Source organism: Meles meles, chromosome 7, assembly GCF_922984935.1.
Source record: "Meles meles chromosome 7, mMelMel3.1 paternal haplotype, whole genome shotgun sequence".
Taxonomy (NCBI): Eukaryota; Metazoa; Chordata; class Mammalia; order Carnivora; family Mustelidae; genus Meles; species Meles meles.
In genome coordinates, this window is record NC_060072.1 from 63,801,243 (window position 1) to 63,826,903 (window position 25,661).

A 25,661-nucleotide genomic window follows, 5' to 3' on the forward strand; every position below is an offset into this window, starting at 1 on the left:
AAATTCCAAGAATAACAGTGAGGGAAGATTTCAAGGAAGGAGCCATGCACCAAGCCTGGGGAGATTCCCATTCAGACTGCAGACAAAGAATTGATGGTGACAAAGAACTATGTCTAAGACAAAAATGAGACCCTGTGATATGTATGAGCATTTTGAGATGTTGCCCTATCAGTGGAGACTTTGCTGATGATTAGTGAGAGATTAAAAAAGAAAGAAAGAAAGAAAATGACTCAAATAAAAAGGGAACAATTATTAAATCCAAGGAAAATAAAGATGATATAAGAAAGGAATAACAACATGGTTCAGCAATGAAAGTTACTTATATAGTCATACACATGGAAATAGTGAATGTAATTTTATAGCAGAAAATCAATATATGTTACAGAACACAAAAGTATTAACAACTAAAAGGATGAACATTTACTTAGAACCATGGAGACAAATAGCAGAAGAAAGTACTAAAAGATTTGCAAGTAGCTACTCCTGGAAAGCAGTAATATGAACAATGTTGAAGGGATAGGGGACAACTCTTTTTTCAATATAAATTTAACTTTACAAGTTGATGCACATATTACTTTGGTAAAAATGAAAATAAAAATCATCTTTCAGACTGGTCTGTCTCTTAGTGACCTACATACAAGTAAACAGAACCTCATTGTGATTAGAAGGATCTAAGACCTTTTCATCAGACTCCACTCCATAAAGTCCCAAATCTCTGTTTCATAGATGGACAAATTGTGACTATGTAAGTGAAGCAAGGCAGCCTAGAGCCCAACTGACTTGTGGAACGAAATCTGCATCTTTCAGCTCCCATTGCTGTGCTCTGTGCTTTTAGGAAGTATTGTTCCTAGAAAGGAAATTTCAAGTTTCATTTCATACAGCCAAAATTTGAACATAAAAAGTCACCAGAAACTGGAATACTTACCGGTCCATGAGGAAATGAGGTAGAGATTGTAAGAAACACCCTAGGCCCATAACCACACATCCGACACCAATCAGTATAGGTCTATGCAATTTGGTTCCAAAATAACTCACAAATATAATCAACAAAAGATTTCCTAGGAAAAAATTAAGATAAAAATGAATATCTTAATAAGCATGATCAATAGCTTAGCTTCATCCAGTCATTTACTATCTGGCATTTATTGTATAAAAAACTTTTTGAGTACCAGGACTGGTGCTAGAAATACATGAAACAATAAATGAATAAGACTCAACTCCTGCCTTGAAGAATGACTCTGTTTCACAATCTCAACAAATATGTAAACTGATCTCTGTGGAACACAAATATTTAAAGAGGGCAGAAGAGAAGCCATTGGAAGGGACTGAGCAATGGTTCTAAGAGATGTTAAAGACTGTGTATGTGATTATGTAGCTTAGAAAAATGGGATGCCAAAGTAGATGTTAGACTATATGTCACTTCTGGCCTTTCTCTCCATGTCTGCTCCACGCTTGAAAAGAAAAGACAAAATCAAATTCAGATAGATATATGTTTTAACTCATGATTTAAATATAATTGAATATTGATCAATATAACCAACCCAGAAATCTCTGTCTAATTTTACTTCTTAGAAGTAAAAAATAGTAGGTCTTCACTTCTCCAACTGGGTCTTAGAAGTAAGTCTTTCTTTGAGAAGTAAATTCAATAATAAATTTATTCACGTCTTAGGATGAAGTTTAAGGATAAAGAAACTAATTGTGGAGGCCCCATTCTAATGGACAAGCCCTTGATAAGAATGGCATAAAACGTTGTAAGAACAAAACACATGAGGAAGTTCTCATATGATACATTTAAAATTTAGTAATAAATAATTTCCCTGATCCTACTCTGCATAGGAAAACCTCTATGATGAGCTTGAGAACTATAAAAATTTTAAAAACTCTCCCTTAAGTTTTTAATAACTTTCCGAGTAGTAGTGCATTATTTTGAAGACTTTTATTTCCATATCTGTTTCTCTCTAGTCTGCCTTGTAAGAAGAAGAGATGTCGGCGCCTACATTGTTTCATGTAGACAGTGCCCCACCAAATGCTACCACAGTGACTTCCCTAGGTTTCTAAAATCCCCATCATCAAAGACATCCACGTTGAAGGTATTATCTCTAGAAATCCATCATTGGAAATACATATCCATTTTGGAAATAAAAAGAGAGGAAGAGCCTCCTCTCCATGTAAGGGTGAGCTTTTCAAGCTGTCTTTCTCAGTCGGTAAAATAATCAGATGAGAGAGAATAGAAATGGATAGATAAGATTTTTTTTCCACTTTATTTATTTTTTCAGCGTAACAGTATTCATTCTTTTTGCACAACACCCAGTGCTCCATGCAAAACGTGCCCTCCCCATTACCCACTAGATAAGATTTTTTGAAGGGTATGGAGAACATGGTCTATAAAAATTACTGAGGAAAAGTAAGCAAACTAATGCCGCTTTATCGGCATCTGTAAATTGCCCTTCCTCTTCCCTTCAACCATTATTTCAGATCTTTTTTTTTTTTTTTTAGCATTTAAATATTTTTATTTTATTTATTTTTTTTCAGCGTAACAGTATTCATTCTTTTTGCACAACACCCAGTGCTCCATGCAAAACGTGCCCTCCCCATTACCCACCACCTGTTCCCCCAACCTCCCACCCCTGACCCTTCAAAACCCTCAGGTTGTTTTTCAGAGTCCATAGTCTCTTATGGTTCGCCTCCCCTCCCCAATGTCCATAGCCCGCTCCCCCTCTCCCAATCCCACCTCCCCCCAGCAACCCCCAGTTTGTTTTGTGAGATTAAGAGTCATTTATGGTTTGTCTCCCTCCCAATCCCATCTTGTTTCAGATCTTCATCATTCTTTTCAAGCCACCGATTGCCACTCACTTTCTCAATACTTCCTACTTGGTCAAGAAATTTGGGGCAGTCATGTTTCCCACCTTATGGCCTTACCACCTTCCTTCAGTTTCAGAGGTTGTGGTGCCCATCCGACCTTCCAAAGTCCAATACCCTGTCTGGGCACTCCCATTCTCCCCAGCAAGAATTAAAATCTCTCTCATACAATTTAAGTCTCTCTTTCTCTGCTATGTTTTAATTACAGATATTCTCTAGTTTCTCTCCAAACCGACAGTCACCTGTAGTCACAGATTCCACTTCTTCCCCTCCCTTTCTTTCCCAAAGTCATTGCTCTCTTCCTACCTTCTAGCTTCTCTATCTACTGTTCAGGTAAAAGTGCCCTGGCGAAGATCATCAATTATCATACCATAAAACCCAGGGTATAGTTTTCTATCCTTGTCTAACTGGATATGTCTAATGCTTTTGAGACTACTGACAATTTTTTTTTTGGAAACTTTTACTCCCTTGGTATCTATCATAATATTCTCTCCTAATTTCCCTCTTAATTCTCTGATTATTCCTTCTCTTAACACTTTGGTGGGCTCCTTTTTTCCACTTGTTCCTTAAATATTGGTGCACCTCAAGGATCCACCGTTTGTCCCTGGTACTTATCTCTCTTTACCATCTCCCTAAATAGCCTCATCTGTTCTTTACTTTTAAGAACTACTGGTTTACTCAGTAATCAGTAGCTCCAGCCCAAACAGTTCCTCCAATGCTTCTAGTTCATATAACTGCCATGCAGACATCATTACTCAAAGGCCTCACTGCTAATACCATAGTTTGCCTAAACAGAAATCATCATCATCCCCGTAGCCACCAGCACAGTCTCATCCCCCTTCTCCTATTCTCTGTCCCACCACCACTATCCACTCCATTGCCCAAGATGTAAATCTGAGGATTCCTGCTTTTCTATCTGGCACATCTAATATTCCACTAAATTCGCAGGAACCTAATTCCTCAGTATTTTGTAGGTCACCCTCTTCTCTGTATTTCTATAGTATGATCCTGACTCAGACCCAGACAGCTCTCTCTTGTGCTTTTGTGTTAGCCTGTTAGGATCCTCTCTGGTTGGCTGGCCACCTTTAAATGTATCTCTAACATAGCCACAAGCATGGCCTTGATTAAAAGCAAATCTGACCTTTGTTTTATTTTTTTTTTAATTTTATTTTTTTATTTGACGGAGAGAGAGAGATCACAAGTAGGCGGAGAGGCAGGCAGAGAGAGAGGGGGGAAGCAGGCTCCCTGCTGAGCAGAGAGCCCAATGCGGGGCTTGATCCCAGGACCCTGAGATCATGCATGACCTGAGCCAAAGGCAGAGGCTCAACCCACTGAGCCACCCAGGTGCCCCTGATCTTTGTTTTAAATAGCTGCTCTTCACTTGTGGTGTATAAATAAACCTCCAAGGAGTCCATGAATAGAAATCAGTTGAGTGAGAAAAAAGTGGTGTCTTTTGTTTTCACTAAGTTTTAATTAAAATTAATACTAGCATTTTCTTTGATAGTGAGAGTAGGTATAAACTATATAGCATTAACAGTACTTAAGATTTTGTCACAGATTGTCACCAATAGAAGTTATAGATATTTTCTTTTGATATTATAGTTGTTGCAGATACCTCAAAATATCAACCTGCTTATAGCCGCTGCCTTCAGCTCGGGTCATGATCTCAGGGTCCTGGGATCGAGCCCCGCATCGGGCTCTCTGCTCTGCAGGGAGACTGCTTCCTCCTCTCTCTCTGCCTGCCTCTCTGCCTACTTGTGATCTCTCTCTCTCTGTCAAATAAATAAATAAAATCTTTAAAAAAATTAGTTTAGATATTATATTTAGTATATTGGTAAGCACAATTATTACTATATGACAGTCATTTTAATATTTTGATGACTTTACTAAAATAAAGGTTTTTTTTACTTTTATAATTTTTATTTTATGCAAATTCCATAACAAACACACAAGGCTAACCATAGTCCATTTCTCACCCCTGCCCATTTCTCCAGACTCCTATCTTAATAAATTCCACATAAGCTTTGTGAGTCAATAATATTGGGCTGAATGTTACTCCCCATACAAATTATTATGCTACCTCGCCTTTAAGCTTCTTCTATTGAAATTCCCTTCACATACATCCTTGTTTCTTCACCTAGAAAACTTTTTACTTATCCTTCAACATCTTCCCCAAGTAAGGCCGTGTCCCTGATGTGTGTTTCTATAGGACTTTGCACCTACCTATACCACCAAACTTACTGCATTCAATTAAAATTATTATTGTACATCAATGCCATCCCTTAGATTGTGAGCTGGCTCCAGACGGGACTGTATAAAGAGTTATATCTTTTCTCCATCCCCAGGATCCAGCACATGAACGGTGCAAAGTTGTGTCTGGGGGTGTGTGGTTAAACACTAGGAGACAAGATCAAGCATCACCTGTTTCAGTTTTCCCTCTCCTCAAACCCAATTTTTCTTCCAGATATTGATTAAGTATATTAAAGATAACTTGCACCTTGGAGGAAGTAGAAGCTACTCTAAAACTGTGAAAGAAAGGCCTTCATAGTTCTACGCAGCTTTGTTTACAGGAGAAGTCTTTCTCTTCCTCATTCTTCATATGTCTTCACATCTTCCCAGTCTTCCACGAAAAGCAGACAGTAAGAATAGATTTTATTCTTTCCTAGAGTCTGTTTCTGAAATAAATTCAGGGAGATAGAAAAAGTTTCTTTTTCCTTCTACACTTAGAAAGAATTGTTAACCTCCCAGAAACAGCAGAAGAAAAATATTCATGTTTTTCCTCTAGAAAACAGATTCCTTTGTTTTCCATGATGTGTATCTTCTAAATAGGAAGATGGAGCTTTTAAAAATTACCAAATGATAGATTAGGTACAAAAATTCTAAGTACTCTGCTATTCAGATAACCAATAACTATTAGGGTAAAAAGTCTGATGGTGAGATATGTGGCAATATTTGGTTATTATTTGGGGGATAATATTTAAACTAATTATTTCTAAGAATATTGCAAAGTTAGCAAGGCTATTCATTCCTTTTGGAAAACATGTTACTCGGTTATATTAGATGTCCTAAAATTGCAAATAAGGAGAATAAAATTCGAAGTAGCTTTATAGATAAAATAAAATATAAAAAGAAGTAATTCAAAAATAATTCATTACCAATCTCAAAGCTCCCGTTAATAAATCCAACTAGAGATGTAGGGATGTTGAATTGTCTCTCTATTTGTGTGAGCATGGAATTCATATAAGATCCAGAGAGTGTTTTGGATACAAATGCACATGTTATTGCCAGAAGAAACATCTACGGAAAAAAGAATGTGAGAAAACACAGGAAAAGTTTATTTTTGACCATGTATGTTTATATTTGCCACCTGTTGACAAAATATCTTCTACCATAAGACTGATTGTCTCCAAGGCAAGTAACTCTTGAATATGCAAGAAACTTTTAATGTGGTCCATTCTTCTGGTCTTTCATGCCATGTTATCTCTTTGAAAATTCAAAGTGGGACTGAATTTTGTAGGTAGTTGTAGCCTCATTATTTTATAGGCACATCTTGTATATACACAGAAACAGCCATTCTAAATAAGATATAGCTAATAGTTTTAAATAGGTCTTCAGCACTATAATGCTATCTGTAGTACAAAGAAGACATATACAATAAGAAAAAATGGAATGTGGCATTACACAAAGACATTATTTCTATAGCAAATTTGCTCAGGCTCTCTCCAAAATAATAGGTAAGTCATGCAACATTAGATTGCTACTCACTCCCAGTTTATTTATTTAAAACCATGTTATATGTTATAATATATTTACATATATTATATTAAAGTAATTATAAGCCATTATAAAAATGTTTCTAAACTGACCAGGTATTTGCTATAAGAAAAGAATATGAATACAATAAATTTCCATGCATTGAATTACATTTCCTGTATACTGATATAGTTTCAAAGGACAGTCAGGTTGATGGGCTCCATTAAAAAAAAAAAATCAAGGACAACTTAACAAATAGAACCATTGTGATCTCCAAAAGCTAGTATGGTCTCACTAAAAACATGGAAAAGTAAAAATTTTGGTAGTTTTTCAGAGTCCATAGTCTCTTATGGTTCGCTTCCCCTCCCCAGTGTCCATAGCCCGCTCCCCCTCCCCCAATCCCACCTCCCCGCAGCAACCCCCAGTTTGTTTTGTGAGATTAAGAGTCATTTATGGTTTGTCTCCCTCCCAATCCCATCTTGTTTCATTTATTCTTCTCCTATCTCCTACCCCCCCATGAGGGTTTTGAAGGGTCAGGGGTGGGAGGTTGGGGCAACCTGAGGGTTTTGAAGGGTCAGGGGTGGGAGGTTGGGGGAACAGGTGGTGGGTAATGGGGAGGGCACGTTTTGCATGGAGCACTGGGTGTTGTGCAAAAAGAATGAATACTGTTACGCTGAAAAAATAAATAAAATGAGAAAAAAAAAATTTTGGTAGTTTTATTAAATTAGAAAGAAACAGACTTAGATTTCAGTAGAGGATGGCAAAGGAGTCTTATACATTGGGTAATGGTATAGTTAGGTAGATTAAGCACTGCTTCAACACCAACAAATTAGCGATGAATAGATTTAGGTCATCTTGAATGGTGGTTTCCAACCCTATGCCATAGACTTTTTCCTTGGTCCCACTTCAAGATGTTTCCCGATGATAATTCCATCCTGGGAGTTTGTTCAGTCTATGCTTTGTCTATATTCAGTCTATACTCAAATCCCTAAAATCTCACCCCTCTACCTGCCACATTCCCATTCTTGAACCAACCCCACAATTTATACTGCATCTGTACAGACCCTTCAAAATTATTAATCTTTTCTATTTCTCAGTCTTCAACCCAGTTAGGAGCTTTTCATGACCAGCAAATGATCTCTGCAGCTGTCATCATCAAACTTACCTCCATCTCTTCCTCTCTAATTCCCCTCCTGCCTTTGAAGGATAGGTGTCCCTTTTCCATTACAATAAAATCCCTCCACCCGCGCTTTTTGAATCCATTCTTCCCATTTGAGATTATGATTTATCAGTAAATACTCTCTCCTCTATTTCCAACCTCACACCCTTTACTGCCTCTCTCCCCATTATAAATATATCTAAGATATTTCTGTCTTTAAAAAAATATTTTTTTTTCCTTAACCCCTGATAGTTGCTACTCCAGCTAACACCAGGCTATCTGGAAAAATAGGTTTATTGTCTAGACTCTAACCTTCCATTCACCATTTAGTTCCCTACTGTCTGTCTTCTCCTGAAGCTACTCCATGAAAGGTCAAAAACAACTTCTTAGTTTCCATGTTCGATAGATACTTCTCAGTCCTCAACTAACCTGTTGTCTCTGAATGATTTGACCCCACTAATCACTCCTTTCTTCCTGAAATTCCCTACCCCCGTGTATATCTAAATGTCCACCTACCTTCTAGACTCTTTCTGTTCAGTCTTCTCTTTGGCCAGCCCCTTCGGTGTTTGTTTTATATCTTCTACTCTTTGTGCTATATGTGCTCTCCCTAAGAAATCTCACTTATTCCCATACCTTTCCCTATCACCCATATGCTGAAATCTCTCAAATGTACACAGTTTAGCTGAGACAATTGCCAGTATTCCTTAGTTGCCTCTAGTCTTGTCCACACCTACACTCCCTCTACTTGCTACCACCACTAATTTGGAGCTTAGTAAATATCTGTCAAATGAATTAATAAAATGCATAACTCACTTCTTAAAATGTTTTAGTGATTTCCCATAAACAAAAATCTCTACTTTTTTAGATGACAAAAATGTCTCATCTATATCTCATCTATATCTGCTTGTCCCTGGACATAATGTACTACTTACAGCTTCTTCTTCTTCTTTTTTTCAGTTTTTCAAGATTCATTGTTTATGCACCACACCCAGTGCGCCATGCAATACGTGCCCTCCTTAATACCCTCCACCAGGCTCACCCAACCCCCAAAACCCTTAGTGTGTTTCTCAGTGTTCACAATCTCTCATGGTTTGTCTCCCCCTCCGATTTCCCCCAACTCACTTATCTCCCTCTCCCAATGTCATGTTATTCCTTATGCTCCACAAGTCAGTGGAACCATATGATAATTGACTCTCTCTGCTTGACTTACTTCACTCAGCATAGTCTCCTCAGTTCTGTTTACTTACAGTTTCTTAATTCACCATGCCATTTCATGTCTCAAGAGCCTTTTACAGGATGGTATCCCACTTGTAAAGTTTTTCTTCCCCTTATGCATCTGATAAATGTATACTCTATTTCTTTTTTTTTTTTAAATGTATACTCTATTTCTACTATCAACTCTACCATCATTTCTATTGTGGAGCCTTCCTTGTCTCTCTCCTCCCCAGGCAAACTTGACTACTCACTCATTACCTACCTGCTGTGTACTGTCTCTATTGTAGCTATTATCATAATGCACGTTATGTATGTGCTTGGATGCCTATAACCTCCTCCCTCACTATACTGTGAATAATTCAAATATAGGATTCATATATTATTTACCTTTGTATCTTTGGGTCTAGTAAATACTTAAAGACTAGTAGGCACTCAATACAAGTTTGCTGAATGAATGACAGAATAAGTATTCAGCAACATCCTGAAGAAGTGGTCAGAGCTGAAAGTAGATTGAATATAAGATGAAATATAATAGAATTAAATAAATACTCCTAAGCTGGGTTGGCTATACCCATTCATTTGGAGAAATCTGAATAGAAATTTATGTGAAAAACACCTGGGAAATTTAAATAGCAAGCTCAGTATGAGTCAAACCTGTTACTTGGTTGAGAAGATAATATGGCTATATCTCTAGCTGTTTATTCTTTTATAGTAAATGTCATTTGTAGAAACCAACTTCACAGTATAAATCTTTGCAGAGCACATGATTGAGAATAAAAAATTTCATATGATTTTATAACTCAGGTTTTATATTTAAAAGTAAGGCCTACCAAATAACCTATGAATATATTTGGGAGAATAATTTATTTTTTTTTACACTTTAAGGAAGGAAACTAGGTGAATCATGACCCCAGTGTTTTTTCCTAAAACACCTAGCTGGGTAGCCAAAAGAGTTTGGTTCTAGTCACAAAGTGAAAGCAACTCGTGCTATTCTGACTCATATCTGGTGCAAAATAACCTCTATATTTATGTAGCTAGTCTTACCAGCATTTATAGTACTGCCCAGAGTTCGAAGCAAACTTATTGAGTACAGTACTCTGATGCTTTCTAAAGAATTTTGTTTAATATGCATATTTCTAAGTTCAGAGAAGCAAAAAAAAAAAATCTGACTATTAGGCATTTGGTATCCAATTTTATATGATAAATTTGTCCTCTCAATATTTTGCCATAACATGAACATCAATATCTAATCTTGCCAAACTCCAAAGTAAGCAAATATTAAATTAAGAGCAATTGTTTATAAATAACACCTGATTTGACTTTTTTAAAATTTAAATTCAATTAGCCAGCATATAGTAGTACATCATTAGTTTCAGATGTAGTATTCAATAATTCATTAGTTGCATATAACACCCAGTGTTATATGTGCCCTCCTTACTGCCTATCATCCAGTTACCCCATCCCCCCACTCACCTCCCCTTCAGCAACCCTTAGTTTGTTTTCCAGAGTTAAGAGTCTCTCATGGCTTGTCTCCCTCTCTGACTTCTTCCTATTCAGTTTTCCCTCCCTTCCCTTATGATCCTCTTCACTATTTCTTTTATTCCACATATGAGTGAAACCATGTGATAATTTCTTTCTCTGATTGACTTACTTGACTTTTATACTATTATAAAATGCTATTAATTTTTCTTCCAAGTTTTTATTTAAATTCTAGTTAGTTAACATATAATGTTATCAATAGTAATAGCTAATATATATTGAATGTTTACAATATTCTAGTCATTTTTCCAAGTTTGTAAAGGGGAAAAAATCCTGTGAAATAGGAGTATTGTTCTTAGCTTTTTCAACTAAGAAAGCTGAAGACACAGAGGTTAAGGAACTTGTCCAAGGTCACATGGCAAGTATACAGTTGAACCTTGGTATGAACACAGGGAGCCTACACCTAGATCCTTATTTTTAACCACTCAATTTTAGAAAAAGGACAAGAGAATTTGGGGACAATTTAAGAGGAATTTTAAAAATAATTAATGTGACATTTTAGCCAAAAGTAGTTTTCTAGTTCTAGATCATAATTCTCTAATTTTATGCACATATGTAGATTTTCCCTACATGTGTGTGAAGAGAAAACAAACTTTAATAGGGAGAATATTGGTGGCAGTTTTAGTCTGGAAGCCACTTGCTGGCACTAGCTGAAGAATCCAGACAAATTCCCAGATCCCTTGGTTTAAAAACAAATTCAAATTTTCTTTGAAGGCAAATGGCTTTGAAGCTATACAAAAAGAACTTGCTCTGAAATAGGCAAGAGTACCAGAAATGGCTAACAAAATGGGCATTATTCTTACAGAGAATGATTGATATGTTGCCAAAGCTTGAAGTAAACATTTGTTTTACTGGGTCGTTTTGAAGTAATCATTGCATGCAGATCAACAAAGCATTTCTGCCCAGTGAACCATTTTCTAGGAGAGACCCCTATACTCCTATGGACTAGAAACTCCATAAGGGTGAGCATTAAAATGGCCTTTTGATACAGCACATTAAATCCTGATGTAATATATTATGTGCCTGAAAACTTTAAGATCTTATCTTCCATTTAAGTTCTTCAAAATCATTTCTGATTAAATTGCCTGAATTGATAGCTCTCTTTAACCCGTAGTTTAAAACCAACCTCAGCAAAGCAAGAAATTATCAATATATCAGGTAATGTGACATTAACATTAAATCACTTAATGTGAGCAACTTTACAAGCTCTAGGTTAAAAAAAAAAAAAGGTACATATACATATATCCACACACACACAAGTCCATACCTTCAACTTGGAAAGACATCTTATTCTATGGGTTTCAATTCTTTTCTCAATTTCTGCCATGTTGCTCTTCTGAGTATTCCAAGGCCTTTAGGTTTTAAATCTTGATATTTCTTAGTTCTATCCTTTTAAGAAGACAAAAATCTATTAACTGACAAAATCATAAATTGTCATTCTGTTGAGGGAAACACGGAATCTGAGTAACAATCAGAATTCATTGTATTACAAAAATACCTGAGAAGCTTTGATTCAGATCTAGAAGAAAATAATGACGTTAGAGAAGATTTAGTTGCTAATTTTCTATTGAGAAAGTTACATCAAATAACTTTAGTTACTCTTTAGTGAGATTAAAGATATTAGAATAATTTGCTATGGTCCCCTTGCAAAATAATGACCACGTGATTAAAACAAAGCTTTTCATTTCTTTAGCCAAACAAATAGAACCAAAGTGAGCTTTTTGGACTTACATGAAAATGCTGCTTTTAAGTACACAAAGACTTTGATTTGTGTTTGTGCTAAAAATCTGCTTCAGCAAGCCTACCAAGGCTCAAAAATCTCTATTTGGCCAGGCTCCCTCTTCAAGTTCTTTGCGTTCCAAGACTTCCCTGGAGTCTCAGGAAGGGAAACGTTTTCTGGGGCACTGCTGATTCAAGGAAACCTGGGGAGATATGGAATTTTAATTATGGAAATAGCCTAAGTAAAAATAACAAATAATTCTATGATCTGGAAAAGAACCCTACAGTTCCAAGTTAGAATGTGAGGTTTAGAAGAAGACCAAACATGTAAATGGAGATCTATATGCCTACACACATAATAAATACAGATATATATGTATTTACATACATATATATATTAGTCACACATTTTTATATGTAAAACAAGATGAGTTAAACTCTATGAAATTCTACTAACCCCTTGCAAAGATTTTGTCTGCTTGTGTCTTGAAACTAAGGGCATTATTTTGCACCAAAACCAAAGTGTTTCACTCTGACAGTATTTATTCTGCTAAATCTACTTCAAGTTGCCAGAATGATACCTTAGTAGTATTCCCAGCATGAATATATTAAAATGCTCTGAACACTATCCATTTTACAGCTGATTCTCAGTGACACTAATTTATAAAACCTAATTGCTTTCCCTCTATACATTTGCTGAATCCCACTTCCCTATATGCATTAAGGCAACAGCCACTGAACAATTATGTATGAGCTTAGTTCTCTTTATTCATCCTCTCACAGACATAACAAACATGTCTTGAAAGTCAGCTACGTACCAACCATAGGGCTAAGCACAAGATTTTAGCATTGAACAAGAAAGTAAGTTGTCTTATAGACAATATAAACAATATAAAGGTGTAAGCGACTATGGAAAGCACTTGGACCCAGATCCCAAGGAACTTATATTTTTATTGAAAGAGGTAAAACTTTTAAATAAAACATTAGAATACAACTGAACAGTATATGACCAAATACAAATTGTCTGGTACCTACGTGGTGAAAACTTCGTAGATCACATGTGAAAATTATTAAAGACAGTCTTGGTAAACTGAATAGCTTACAAATGAACTCATGCTGGAATCTCCCCCATAAAATGCCAAACCACCTTAATTAGAGAGCAAGCACATGGCACTAATTTTGGAAAAACCAATAGATAAGGTTAATTTTTCAAAAGAATGGGAACTGCTAGTCTTCAGTCCTCGTTTGTAATATATCTGCTTTTATCAGAAACCTCTCAAGTGTCCTCATTTCTTCCTTCTCGGGATTTAGAATCCAGTCTTCCTCTTCTCTTTTTTTCCCTTCTGTTTTCCCTGCCAATATCTGAGCCCAATCATGGTCACCCAATCAAACAATAAGAGAGGGAGAAAACCTATTCCTCTTCCAGGTCAAAATTAGCTTCACTCTTTTTAGTGGCCAAAGTCATGACTATTCTAAATGCCTATTTTTCCTATGCGGTGGCTACAGGACATAGAAGATGGAGTTAGTAACATGGAAAATCCCACAAACAGGAACTCTCTAGTTTCTTCTCTGCATAGTGATACTATGTACCCATCTTGAACAGTTTTTATCACCATGACTCAAAGATTTGTTCAAAATGTGTTTATTGTCTTGAGAAAAATTTTATAAACAGTTGTCTTAGAGGTAGTGTTTGAAGCTAAGCACTTGAAGAAGTTAAATGTGATTGAATTAACACTAAGCATACCCTAAAACAGTTCAGTTTTTCAGACACATTTTAAAATTTTTAATGGAAGAAAATAAATAAATGAATCAATTAAATCTATTTTCCTTATTTAAAAAAAGACAACTATCATATGATCTCCCTGATATGAGGACATGGAGAAGCAACATGGGGGGGTAGGGGGATAGGAGAAGAATAAATGAAACAAGATGGGATTGGGAGGGAGATAAACCATAAATGACTCTTAATCTCACAAAACAAACTGGAGGTTGCTGGGGGGAGGTGGGATTGGGAGAGGGGGAGCAGGCTATGGACATTGGGGAGGGGAGGCGAACCATAAGAGACTATGGACTCTGAAAAACAACCTGAGGGTTTTGAAGGGTCAGGGGTGGGAGGTTGGGGCAACCTGAGGGTTTTGAAGGGTCAGGGGTTGGAGGTTGGGGGAACAGGTGGTGGGTAATGGGGAGGGCACGTTTTGCATGGAGCACTGGGTGTTGTGCAAAAAGAATGAATACTGTTACGCTGAAAAAATAAATAAAATGGAAAAAAAAATCATGAAACCCAATAGTTAATGTCACAATCACTGTTGAGTACTTTGGCTCCAAATCAGGGAACGCACGCGTTGTTTCTTCATACCCTCGTGGCCCTGCCAGTGCCAGCCATGTGAACAAACCCCTTTTGTTAGCACAGTGTTGTTTGTATGGTGACTTCTGCTCCTGGGACTGCAATGTCATCAACAAATCTCCATCAATCATCACTGTTAATGAAAACAACTTGCTCAAGTTTTATTAAGTGGAGAAACATTTTCCTTCTCTAACTCCTTCTCAGCATTCAAAAAGGGGCAATTAATTCTTTAGTATGCATTCTTGCACAAATATGGTTGAGTTTCTTCCATGCCTACTCATTGGAACCCTACTGGGGTTCTTTGTTTTTTATTTGTTTTTTAGCTGTGGTGAAAGCACACTATGGAATTGTTAACTAAATGCATATTTGGGGTCATTGGACCTCTAGAGCTTTTCATCTTGCATGACTGAATCTCTATAACCATTGAAAAGCAACACCAGGTTTTTGGCATCCCTGGGTTGTCAGCCTTTAGTGATATGTCTCAATCACAGAAGAATATAATGTTTTACAAAATAAATGGACTTGTTTGTAATTTTTCCCCAGTGTTAAGTATCTAGACATAGTTTTTTATTACTATAAATCACTTGGGGGAAATACTTCTGTTTAATTTTACCTTATTCTATACTATTGAATAAATAAAAATAAAGGCTTTCCTTTATTATTGCAAAACTAGGGAAGAAGAATACTTATCATCCTTCCCCTTGGATGGATGTTAAAAAAAAGAGAGGGCTGCACCAAAAAAAAAAAAAAAAAAAAAAAAAAAAATCTTATGGAAGTTGTTCATTTCCAGAACCTTCAAATCTCTCCTAGCTCTCCAAGAAAAGAACAGCCTCTTGGTGGTATCCAGCTGAATAATTTCAACCAATACCAAATCAACTAAGTGCCAATAAGGCATGTGTAGAAGCAACAATAACTTTTTGTGTGATGATTCCAAATATTTTTCTTCTATTAGTTAATTTTCATCTGAAATCAAAAAACAAGATAATGGATTCTGCAACTCAACCTTACAAATATGATGTGGGAACGAGAGGCAGAAGAAAATCATTAAATTTCCTTACCTACTGACAAGCCCTTGAAGCAGGCAGAGTGGCTCTCCTCTAGGGACTCAACTGCCCTCACCTTGAGGCTTTGCTAAGGGCAAAAGGACAATCCTAACCTGACTGACCCCCTACCCCCAACCAGGATCCTGTAAGTCTACTTTAACAATTCCTTCAGGAAACTTTATCTCTAAACCTCCAAGACAGTGTCGACAATCATTCCCAAGCATATGACCCACTGATATACACCTAAAAGGTCTCATGAGAAGATTTTTATTACTGGTAATAAATAGCCTTTCTCTCAAACAATAGCTAGACCCTCAAGCTCCTGGAGACCTTGCTTCCAAAATTCCGTAGAGACTTACACCATCCCTAACCCCCTCCCAACTTACAAGTATATGATAGACCACTCCTCATATCCCTGGGGCAGTACCTCTTCCTGCCCACGGGTCCTGTCCCTGTGCTTTAATAAAGAACCTTTTTGCACCAAACACGTCTTAAGAATTCTTTCTTAGCCGTCGGCTCCGGACCTCGCCCCACCGAACCTCACCTAGATCCCAGAACTTCATCAAATATAGGCATTATTGTACTTCTTACATTCACAGGAGGGACTAGGAATGCATAACTCCAGGCAAAAGTAGAGGAGAAACTTAAATGAGTCGTAGACTCATACATTGATTACACCGTGCAAAGGAAAAAAATGGAAGACACAGAAACACAAGGACAAAAGCCTCCAACAGCAATAAAACACCCACCTGTTACTTTGGATAATATACTAACTCCGGATAAGAGACTAAGCTGTGTAAAAGTAAAGCTGAAACCTGACTTCTAAATCTTTTGAACTGATTATAAATATCATCAGTGTTATATCCCATGCCAAATCATTCTAGAGAATGATTAGATAAAGCCATTGTTTTCCACACTTGCAATTTTTTAAAAAGATTGATTTATTTTGGAGAGAGAGAACAAAAACATGAGCAGGGGCAAGGGTGGGGGCAGAGGGACAGAATGTCAAGCAGACTCTCTGCTGAACTACTGAGTTCAGGGCCTGACCCCAGCTTGATCTCACAACCCTGAGATCATGACCCTGAGATCGTGACCTGAGCCAAAACAAAGAGTAGGAGGCTCAACCAATGGAACAATTTGGGTGCCCCTTCCACACTTGCAATTTAAACTCTTTCATTTCGTCAGATTATTATCCCAATTCTTTTCTTCTTTTTGCCTGTATAGACCTAATTTTTGGATACAAAAACATGTTCTTTCATTTAATTCTGGCATGTAGATACTGAGTTGCTTCTTTTCCTCACAGAGATAAGATTTTACGGGTTGGTTTGTTTGTTTGTTTTTTGGGTTTTTTTTTTTTTTAGATTTTATTTATTTATTTGACAGACAGAGATCCCAAGTAGGCAGAGAGCAGGCAGAGAGAGAGGAGGAAGCAGGCTCCCCGATCGCAGGACCCTGGGATCATGACCTGAGCCAAAGACGGAGGCTTAACCCACTGAGCCACCCAGGTGCCCAAGATTTTATGTTTTTAAAGCTCCCCAAATAACAGAAAATCCTATAAAATGTTTCCATTTTCCCCCAACCCATTGATTTATGTATTCGTTCATTCACATTAATGGAGGGAGCTAGATGAGTAAAAATGTCAGAACTTGAACCCTACTTAGCGAATTCTAGTTTAGTTGTGAGTTGTTTAAACTCTCTGAGCCTATTTTTCCTTGCTTAAGATGTGGGATAACTATGTGTTTATGCCTACCTTGCGAGACTGTTAATGCAGATTGAGTTATAAAATTTACATAATGCCCCTTGTGGGGTTGTTGGAATGAAATAGTTACTCCGTAAATGGCAATGATTATTATTCATTCATTCCCCAAATATTTATGAAGACTCTACCGCATTCCAATCACAGTAGTTGGTGCTAGGGATACAAAGATGAATAACATATGTGCTTGCTCATAAGGTATTGGGAGAGATAGACGATTAAATGCCATTATGCTAATGCCATTATGCAGACAATTTGAGCTAAGTGCTGAGAAGAGGCAATTAATGAAAACTTTTTATTTGGATATTCATTTGGAATACTGTTTGAATACAGCACAATAGTTTACGTTTTTGGGCTTTGAATTGAAGCACAGCTGGTTTGAAAGGTTGTTGTTAAACTAGCTGTGTGATATTGTACAAGTCACCTTATCTATCCACATGATGAAGACAGTCTATATGTTTCGTATCAGCCAAGGTCCAAACAGGAAAACAGAATTTGTGACAGGTAGTTCAATGAAAGAATTCAATATGGAAAACCAGATATAAAAGTGTCAGAAGAGTTTAAAAGTCAAACTGGGAACTGAGGGTTGCTGGGGGGAGGGGGGGTTGGGAGAGGGGGGTGGGGTTATGGACATTGGGGAGGGTATGTGCTATGGTGAGTGCTGTGAAGTGTGTAAACCTGGCGATTCACAGACCTGTACCCCTGGGGATAAAAAATACATTATATGTTTATAAAAAAATAAAAAATAAATAAGAAAAATAAATAAATCAATTAATTTAAAAAAAAAGTCAAACTGGAAAGATGATGGGCAATCAAGAGATTTATACCAGTAGGAAGTCACTCCCACACCTAAGGCTGAATCAAAAAGGGAAAAGGCCTGAGGAGAAGTAGTAGGAGCAGGAGTCCTTAAGAATACACAGCCCTGGCCAGAAGCACCACCTACAGAGGAAGGATATGCCCAGGCTTTTCTTCTCTTTACAATCCCATCAAAACTTCATAAACAACAGAAGTCAAACCAATGAATCACTGAAGTAGTAATTAGTAAAAGTTTACTTTTACTATACATATACCATATACCAAAAAAAAGAAAGTTAGAAAAACTAGGAGCACTCAAAACATGGAATGAGGGTCAGAAGGATATTATTATAAAATATATAGTAAGAAAACAGTAACTATTTCATTTTTGGAGCAGTTGGTCAGAATATTAGAATTTCCTTAAATGATAGTGAATTGGTCAGTGGTTATTTCATACTAACTTTGGGAAAGAGTTTAAGTTTTCTTTACAATTTCCAGAAGCATAAGCAAGAAATGACCCACATCCAGTTAGTCTTGCCAAAATAAGCTAAGTTAAGCTTCTTTGGCACAAGTGAACTGGTATTGTCTGCTCTAGGAATTTCCAAGGCTCATCTTATTTGTTTCAATTTTAACAACCCCAGTCTTACACCAATACCTGGCATTCACAAACTTGAAATCAGTTGCAAGAGAGCCTGGGAAATTTCAATTTTAGAAGGCAGTGTCTTGAGATGCAGGGAGGATCAGAAGATAAGAGGCAGAAAAAAAAATAAACAATTCAACCACAGTCAGGTGCAGTAGAATTAAAATAATATGTAATAAATGCATAGCAGGCTGTTAGCACACAATCAGCATTCAGTGAAGGGTAGCTATTTGTATCACTGGATAATATACCTTCAATCATTAACGCTTTAAATTCTTTTTTTTTTATTTTTATTTTTTTATTTTTTTTTTAAAGATTTTATTTATTAATTTTGACAGAGAGAGATCACAAGTAGGCAGAGAGGCAGGCAGAGAGAGTGAGAGGGAAGCAGGCTCCCTTCAGTGCAGAGAGCCCGACGTGGGACTCGATCCCAGGACCCTGAGATCATGACCTGAGCCGAAGGCAGCGGCCCAAACCACTGAGCCACCCAGGCGCCCCGCTTTAAATTCTTAGTAATAGACTCAGGAGATTTAACAGAGTCGCACAATTGGCCAGCTCTTGGCATTACATATACAGACATTGCAATCTCCTTTGATACCCAATAAGACATGAGGCTTTGCACCAAATGAACTGATTTTTCTCTTAACTCATACATTAATCGATTACTTTTACATCATGTAAACACAGTTGTGGTCATCAAATCTTCACATAGCAAGGCATATCCAGCTTTCTAATTCAAGTTTTATGTGGAGAAAGTGGCCAAAGAAATCTGAGCTACATAGTTTGAGTTACCACGATTGCTTTGTTAGACTGCTTCAACAAGCAAGTTTTATAAGACATTAAAGTCAAGTAAAATCTTTCCATGGTTGAAGAAGAAAAAGGGAAAATATAACATTATTATTCCTTATTCTTACTATTTCCTTTTACACAGATCGAATTCCATTTGCATGGAATGCCTTTCCTCTCTCTGTAACCTCACTTACTCCATGTGAGACAGCTGATCAGATCCAATGACTTACCTGGGGAAGTTTATGTATCCTGGCGGTCAACTGTAAGGAAGCCTGCTTGCCAATAGAAGTAAGCCACATTCCCTCATATCAGCTTGTTAAGTACTGAAAGTGGTATTTTGTACTCTCTGTGTTATACTTCTCTGTCTTATTTTTCAGTGGACTCACAATTAGGATGAGGGGAAAGCTGGTATTAATTGATATTTATTTATTGGACACTCTTAAAGGCCCTGATATGCAAGGAAAGCACGAAAAAGCAGATTTTCTTAAAGGACTATAACCAGATTGGAAAAGCATAAGATCTATTATAGTATATACAGTGTGAAAACATTTAAAAAAAACTATAATTAGAGATAATAATAAAACTATAAATATTATATACTACTTTCTATATTGTAGGCATTATTCTAAAAGATTTATGGATGTCAATCCATTTGATTCTCGTAAAACTCTATGATGTCAATGTTATCCTAACTTTAAAGATGTGGAATTAAGGTACAGAGAGGTCAAGTAAATGTGTGCAAGGACACACAGCTTTTAAGTGTTAGAGCCAGCATTGAGACCCATGCACTCTGGCCTTCGAGACTTTTTTTTTTTTTAAGGATTTTATTCACATGTGAGAGAGAGAGAGTATGTGTGTGTGTGTGAGAGAGAGAGAGAGAGAGGGCGCGCTTGAGCAGGGGGAAGGAGTTGAAGGAAAAGCAGACTCCCTGCTGAGCAGGGAGCCCAGTGTGGGACTAAATTCCAGGGCTCTGGAATCATGACCTGAACTAAAGGCAGATGTTTAACCAACTGAGCCACCACGCAGGCACCCTGACTTTAGAGGCTATTAACCATTACCCTAATCTGCCTCACCACCGTGGTGTGTGGGGTGTGTGTTGCAGGGCAGGGTGTGGGGGTGGGAGGGGTGGTTCACTGTTGTATTTTTTAGATAAAATACTGAAAGATCAAAACCAGAATCTTGACAGTGGTTATCTCTGAATGGGATTATCATTGATTTTGTTTTGTCTTTCCTTTGGAAATTTCTGTGCTGTTTTCCACAAGAATGGTTATACCCTTTTTACTAAAAAACAAACGAACAAACAAAAAACCACAAGGAAAAGAATGTCTTTCATTGGAATTGATTTTTTTAAGGTAATATGAACACAGCACATTTCTAGTCCACGTTAACGTTCTATTCTTAACTATTTCTGTTTTTCTTCTTGCTTCTCTATTTTGCTTTCTAAGAACTTTTGCCTGTCTCCTTTTTTCTCCCTTCTCTTTGATTACTTGGGCTTTAGTTTGGCTAAACAGCTGACAGCATCCATGAATTCCCAGACTGGAGCCACTGAAAGAGCTGGAAGACACCTGGGATCATTATGCAGAACTTCCTACTGGATGTGGTTACAGACCATGAAGGTATCCATTCCAGCCTTTACTCTGGGGATTAGTAAATAAAACAATTGTTTAAGTTATACAACTTGAGCCCTAAATACATGTCAAGCAAGAAGTTTGGGGACTAGTGTTAATCATATGATGAGGCACATGACTAGCCTCTCCTTCAGGTCACCCTTTAGGTGAATTTGTCAGCATAACAGCTTGGATCATTAGACAATTTTAAATTATCTTTATTTGTCGTCATATGCTGGTTTTATTTATACCTCTAATGGGCCACTAAATAAAGACAGGAAGCTTGAAGAGCACTGCTGTTAAAATATAACCTAATGGGGAGCATTAAAAAATAATAATGTTATAGATTTCCCTCAAGATTATCGTCATTGGATGGATCAGTAAGTTTCATTCATCTAATCAAAATTTTTACCTAGCATCTTATTTTATAGTACTATTGTTCTTAAACCAATTTTTGGAGAGTAATAATAGATGAAAAATTAAATCTAGATGGTCTTTTTCATACTCAGAGAAATATCTGCAAATAAAACATAACAACCATTCCTTATTTCCTCAGTTTGAAAAAAATTCAAACATTCTAAAACTAAGCTTATTGATTTTAAAAAACTTTTTTAAACATTCTAAGTATAAAAATTTCTAACATTATAATATCAGCTTTTTAAATTTTAAGACCTTAACATGTGTAATAGTTAAACACCAACCTACATTTTCATATATGATTCCTTATAGCTGAATAAAACAAATTTTTTGAATTTGTTTCTTAGCAGGTCATCATTTTCTCACAACACTAATTTAAAATGAGGAAGTGCATACCTGTGTTAAATAAAATGATGTATATGAGAAGAAATTTGTTTTTATACTATTATTACCAAATGTCATAATTAAATTACGTTAATAATTGCCTACAAACACTTAGGTAGAATCATCTACTTTTAGATAAACTGTTTTTTAATTTATAAGAAAATTGAAAAGATTATACATTACTGTGAAGGAGAGTAAGAATCTCTCATATAAGCCCAGAGAGACTGGCAAACACTGGTCCAGTCAAGTTCTCATTGGCAAATATGTATATATGATCTATATATGCACGCAAGACACTTAGTAAAGCACTTTAACACACAAATCACTTTGACTAAAATCTAAAATATCATTGAAGTCCATGATTCTTATCCATACGTATCTTGATAGTTGGCCTGCTGACCTCTCTTTGAACCTATTCTGATGATAAACACTCCCCACCAGAAATGAATCATGTTAAAGTAGAGCTTTTATGAAGAGTTTCATTTGTTGGATCTGCTCCTTTAAGTATTGTTTTAGCAATGTTTATTTTGGTATAACTTCAAACATAGAGAAAATTTGCAAGTATATACAGGATTTCCATATATGCTATTTTTTTGTTATCAAGTTTTTATTTAAATTCTAGTTAAAATATCACATAATATTTGTTCAAAATTTCTATATCTCTTTACTCAGATTCACCAGTTACATTTTGCATCATTTTCTTCCTCATTCCTTCCCTTTTCCTCCCCTCCCCCATCTCTCTCGTTCTCTTTCTGTATACATATTTCCCTCTCTGCTTTGGAGATACTGTGGTCCTTTGTAACTAAATATTTCTGTGCATATTTCCTAAAAACAAGGATATTCTTTTATATACTCAGAACACAATTATTGAAGCCTGAGAATTTAACATTGGTTAAATATTCTTATCTAATCCATGGATTATATTCAAATTGTGTTAATTGTCTTAATAATGTCCTATAGCTTTTCTAAGTTTTTGGTTTGTTTGTTTCTTTGTTTTTAAAGATTATATTTATTCATTTGAGAGAGAGAGCACAAGTGGTGTGGAGGAGGAGAGAGAGAGGAAAGAGAGAGGGGAGGGGGGGAGGGAGAAAGGAGAAGGAGAGGGACAAGCAGACTCCCTGCTGAGTGGGGAAACCCATACATGACTTGATCCCAGGACCCTGAGATCATGACCTCAGCTGAAGTCAGATGCTTAAATGACTGAGACACCCAGGCACCCCTAGCTTTTCTATTTTAGATCCAGGATTCAATCCAGCATACACTGTATTTCATTGTCATATCTTAGTTTATTTTGATCAGGAAGAGTTACTCAGCCTTTTTTTCTTTTCCTTTTTCTTTTTTTTTCCTTTTCTTCTTAGTGTTTCTTGGCCTTAAAGTTTTTTGAGTGCAAGTTAGTTGTTTTGCAAAATATCTCTCAATATAAGTTTGTCTGATGTTTCTTCATGATAAGTTTTAGGTACACATTTTGGAGAGGAATACTACTGAAGTGATATGTCCTCCTCAGGGTTTGAGACACATGATGTCAGTTTGTTCAGCTGTGCAAATGTTAGCTTTGATCACATGGTGAAAGTATATCTGCCAGTTTTCTTTCTGTACAGTTATTATTTTACCTGTGTAACTCATAAGTAACTTCTATGTTTCCAAAATATTCTTTAATAGTGGTAGGGAGAATTATAACAGATTCCCTGTGTCTGCTGAATGGAGGGAGAATGTGTTTGTCTTGGACTCAATACAGAAATTAAACTTCTACAAAAGCTAATAGGAAAATGAAAAAAAAAAAGTAGAAATAAGAGAAATACCAAAAATATAAAAACAAAGAAAAACAACAACATAAAATAGTATAATAAAGACTTAGAAACTTAATGAAAAAAATTAAAAATGGTCATTGTGGAGGTTAAAATAAAAAGCAGAATGGAAGTGAGGAAAATTTACTGGACCAATTGTTAGACTGAGTTAGACTAGGTGATATGATTTTATAGAAGATCATAAATATTTTTGTGTAATTTGTGCCAGAAATATTCAATAAGAAAAAGAGGGAGATAAATGGAAGTATGTGTTCATCTAGAATTTGGAATTGGCAATTTTAACTTGGCAATGGGTTAAGGCAGTAAAGGAATGTAAGAGGCCAGTAAGTATAGAATTGAGTTATGGACCATGAAGTCAATTTTTTTAGAAAATTTTATTTATTTATTTCAGACAGAGAAAGCTAGAGAGAGAACATGAGTGTTTGGGGGGGCAGGGACAGAGGGAGACGCAGACTCCCTGCTGAGCAAGGAGCCCAACATCGGGTTCCATCCTAGGACCCTGGGGATCATGACTTGAGCCAAACTCAGAAGCTTAAATGACAGAGGCATCCAGGCACCCCCATGACGTCAAATTTGAATGCAGAAGGAAGGGAAGAATGAAGGAAGTGGCAGATAGAAACCACAGGGAGAGTCATGTTGTAAGTAATGTGAGAGAGATGAAAAGCTGATTAACTGAAAAGGTTAGAGAGTTAAATAAATAAAACACTGTCAAAGAAAAAATATCCAGATGCACTTCCTAGTGCAAGATGTCAGATGAGGAGTAGTTTTTTGAGGTAACAGCATCACAGAACAACCAGACATGTGTGCTGTTGATCTAGGAGTGGAAAGAAAGTGAAATGGAAGATTCCTCAGAAAAGCAATGCCCAGGTTTGAATAATTGATACACAAGAATGTGAAATGTGCCCAGGTTAAGTAAAAAAATTCTCAAATGCATCAAAGAAGTTTTCAAACGCATTGTTTCTCAAAATTTTGATATGATTTATAATTAGCTTATGTTAAGATTGTGGGTTCTTCTGACATGGAAAAAAAAATTTCTCCTGGGGGCAACTGGGTGGCTTGGTCAGTTAAGCATCCAGTTCTTGATTTCAGGTGAGGTCATGATCTTAGGGTTGTGAGATCAAGCTCTGTGTGTGGGCCTGCATTCAGCACAGAGTCTGCTTGAGATCCTCTCCCTCTGCCCTTCCCCCACCCCCTCCCACTCAGGTGCTCTCTCTCTCTCTCAAATAAATAAATGAATGAAATCTTTAAAAAAAAACTATCCTGACCAACATTTTAAAACAATATCTATTTTCCCCTTTCCTTCCCTGATACAACCCTTACATATAAAGTTTTATCAAGGTTTAATATTTGGTAGGGGTTAAGCTAGCATGCTTCTGTAAAGTCTCTTAGAAACTTAGAAAAGTGACAGCCCACATTAAGTGAAATAGAAATTCCAGAACATCCATGGGAAATGGTAGGAAAGGGGGTCAAAAAGCTCAGAGAAGCAAACATGCTAAAGTAGATGTCACATAAAGCCCCAAACCCTACCAGTCATCTGTGTTTCTCAGGAGAGACTCCAAAGCATACTCCATTTGTCCAACCTATATACATTCATTGGTGACTTTTTTTTTTTTTTTTTTTTTTTTTTAAGAAATTCAGGGATGACTACCCTCTGTAAGCCAGGGATAACATTAAGTTGCTATTAAAGAATAGAGCTCTCGGAGAGCAAAGAGGATGATAAAATCACCACACAATAGAGGCCAGGTAGTAGCATTTAAATATCAGAAGCAAAGTGGATATAATTATTTTAAGTAGTATTAAGGTTGGGGTAGTAACCAGTGGGATCTGAACTTCAGAA

At 36.6% G+C, this 25,661-nt stretch overlaps 1 protein-coding gene across 7 annotated transcripts in view; it reads right to left on the reverse strand.

Annotated features, from left to right (window-relative positions):
- SLCO1A2 (solute carrier organic anion transporter family member 1A2) overlaps positions 1-12,300 on the reverse strand; it is a 45,793-nt gene extending 33,493 nt beyond the window's left edge. For 3 of the 7 annotated variants that reach the window (XM_046013615.1, XM_046013607.1, XM_046013613.1), the window contains exons 1-4: positions 12,024-12,145; positions 11,793-11,914; positions 6,015-6,156; positions 926-1,058 (exon numbers count right to left, since the gene is read on the reverse strand). In XM_046013615.1, the coding sequence (XP_045869571.1) occupies positions 926-1,058; positions 6,015-6,156; positions 11,793-11,852 (335 nt within the window). In that variant the 5' untranslated portion in view covers positions 11,853-11,914; positions 12,024-12,145. Of the gene's footprint in view, positions 1-925; positions 1,059-6,014; positions 6,157-9,373; positions 9,486-11,792; positions 11,915-12,023; positions 12,146-12,256 lie in introns of those variants that run through there. The other 4 variants (XM_046013609.1, XM_046013610.1, XM_046013611.1 and 1 more) reach the window with 4 other exon arrangements.
- Between the last annotated feature and the right edge of the window lie 13,361 nt (positions 12,301-25,661).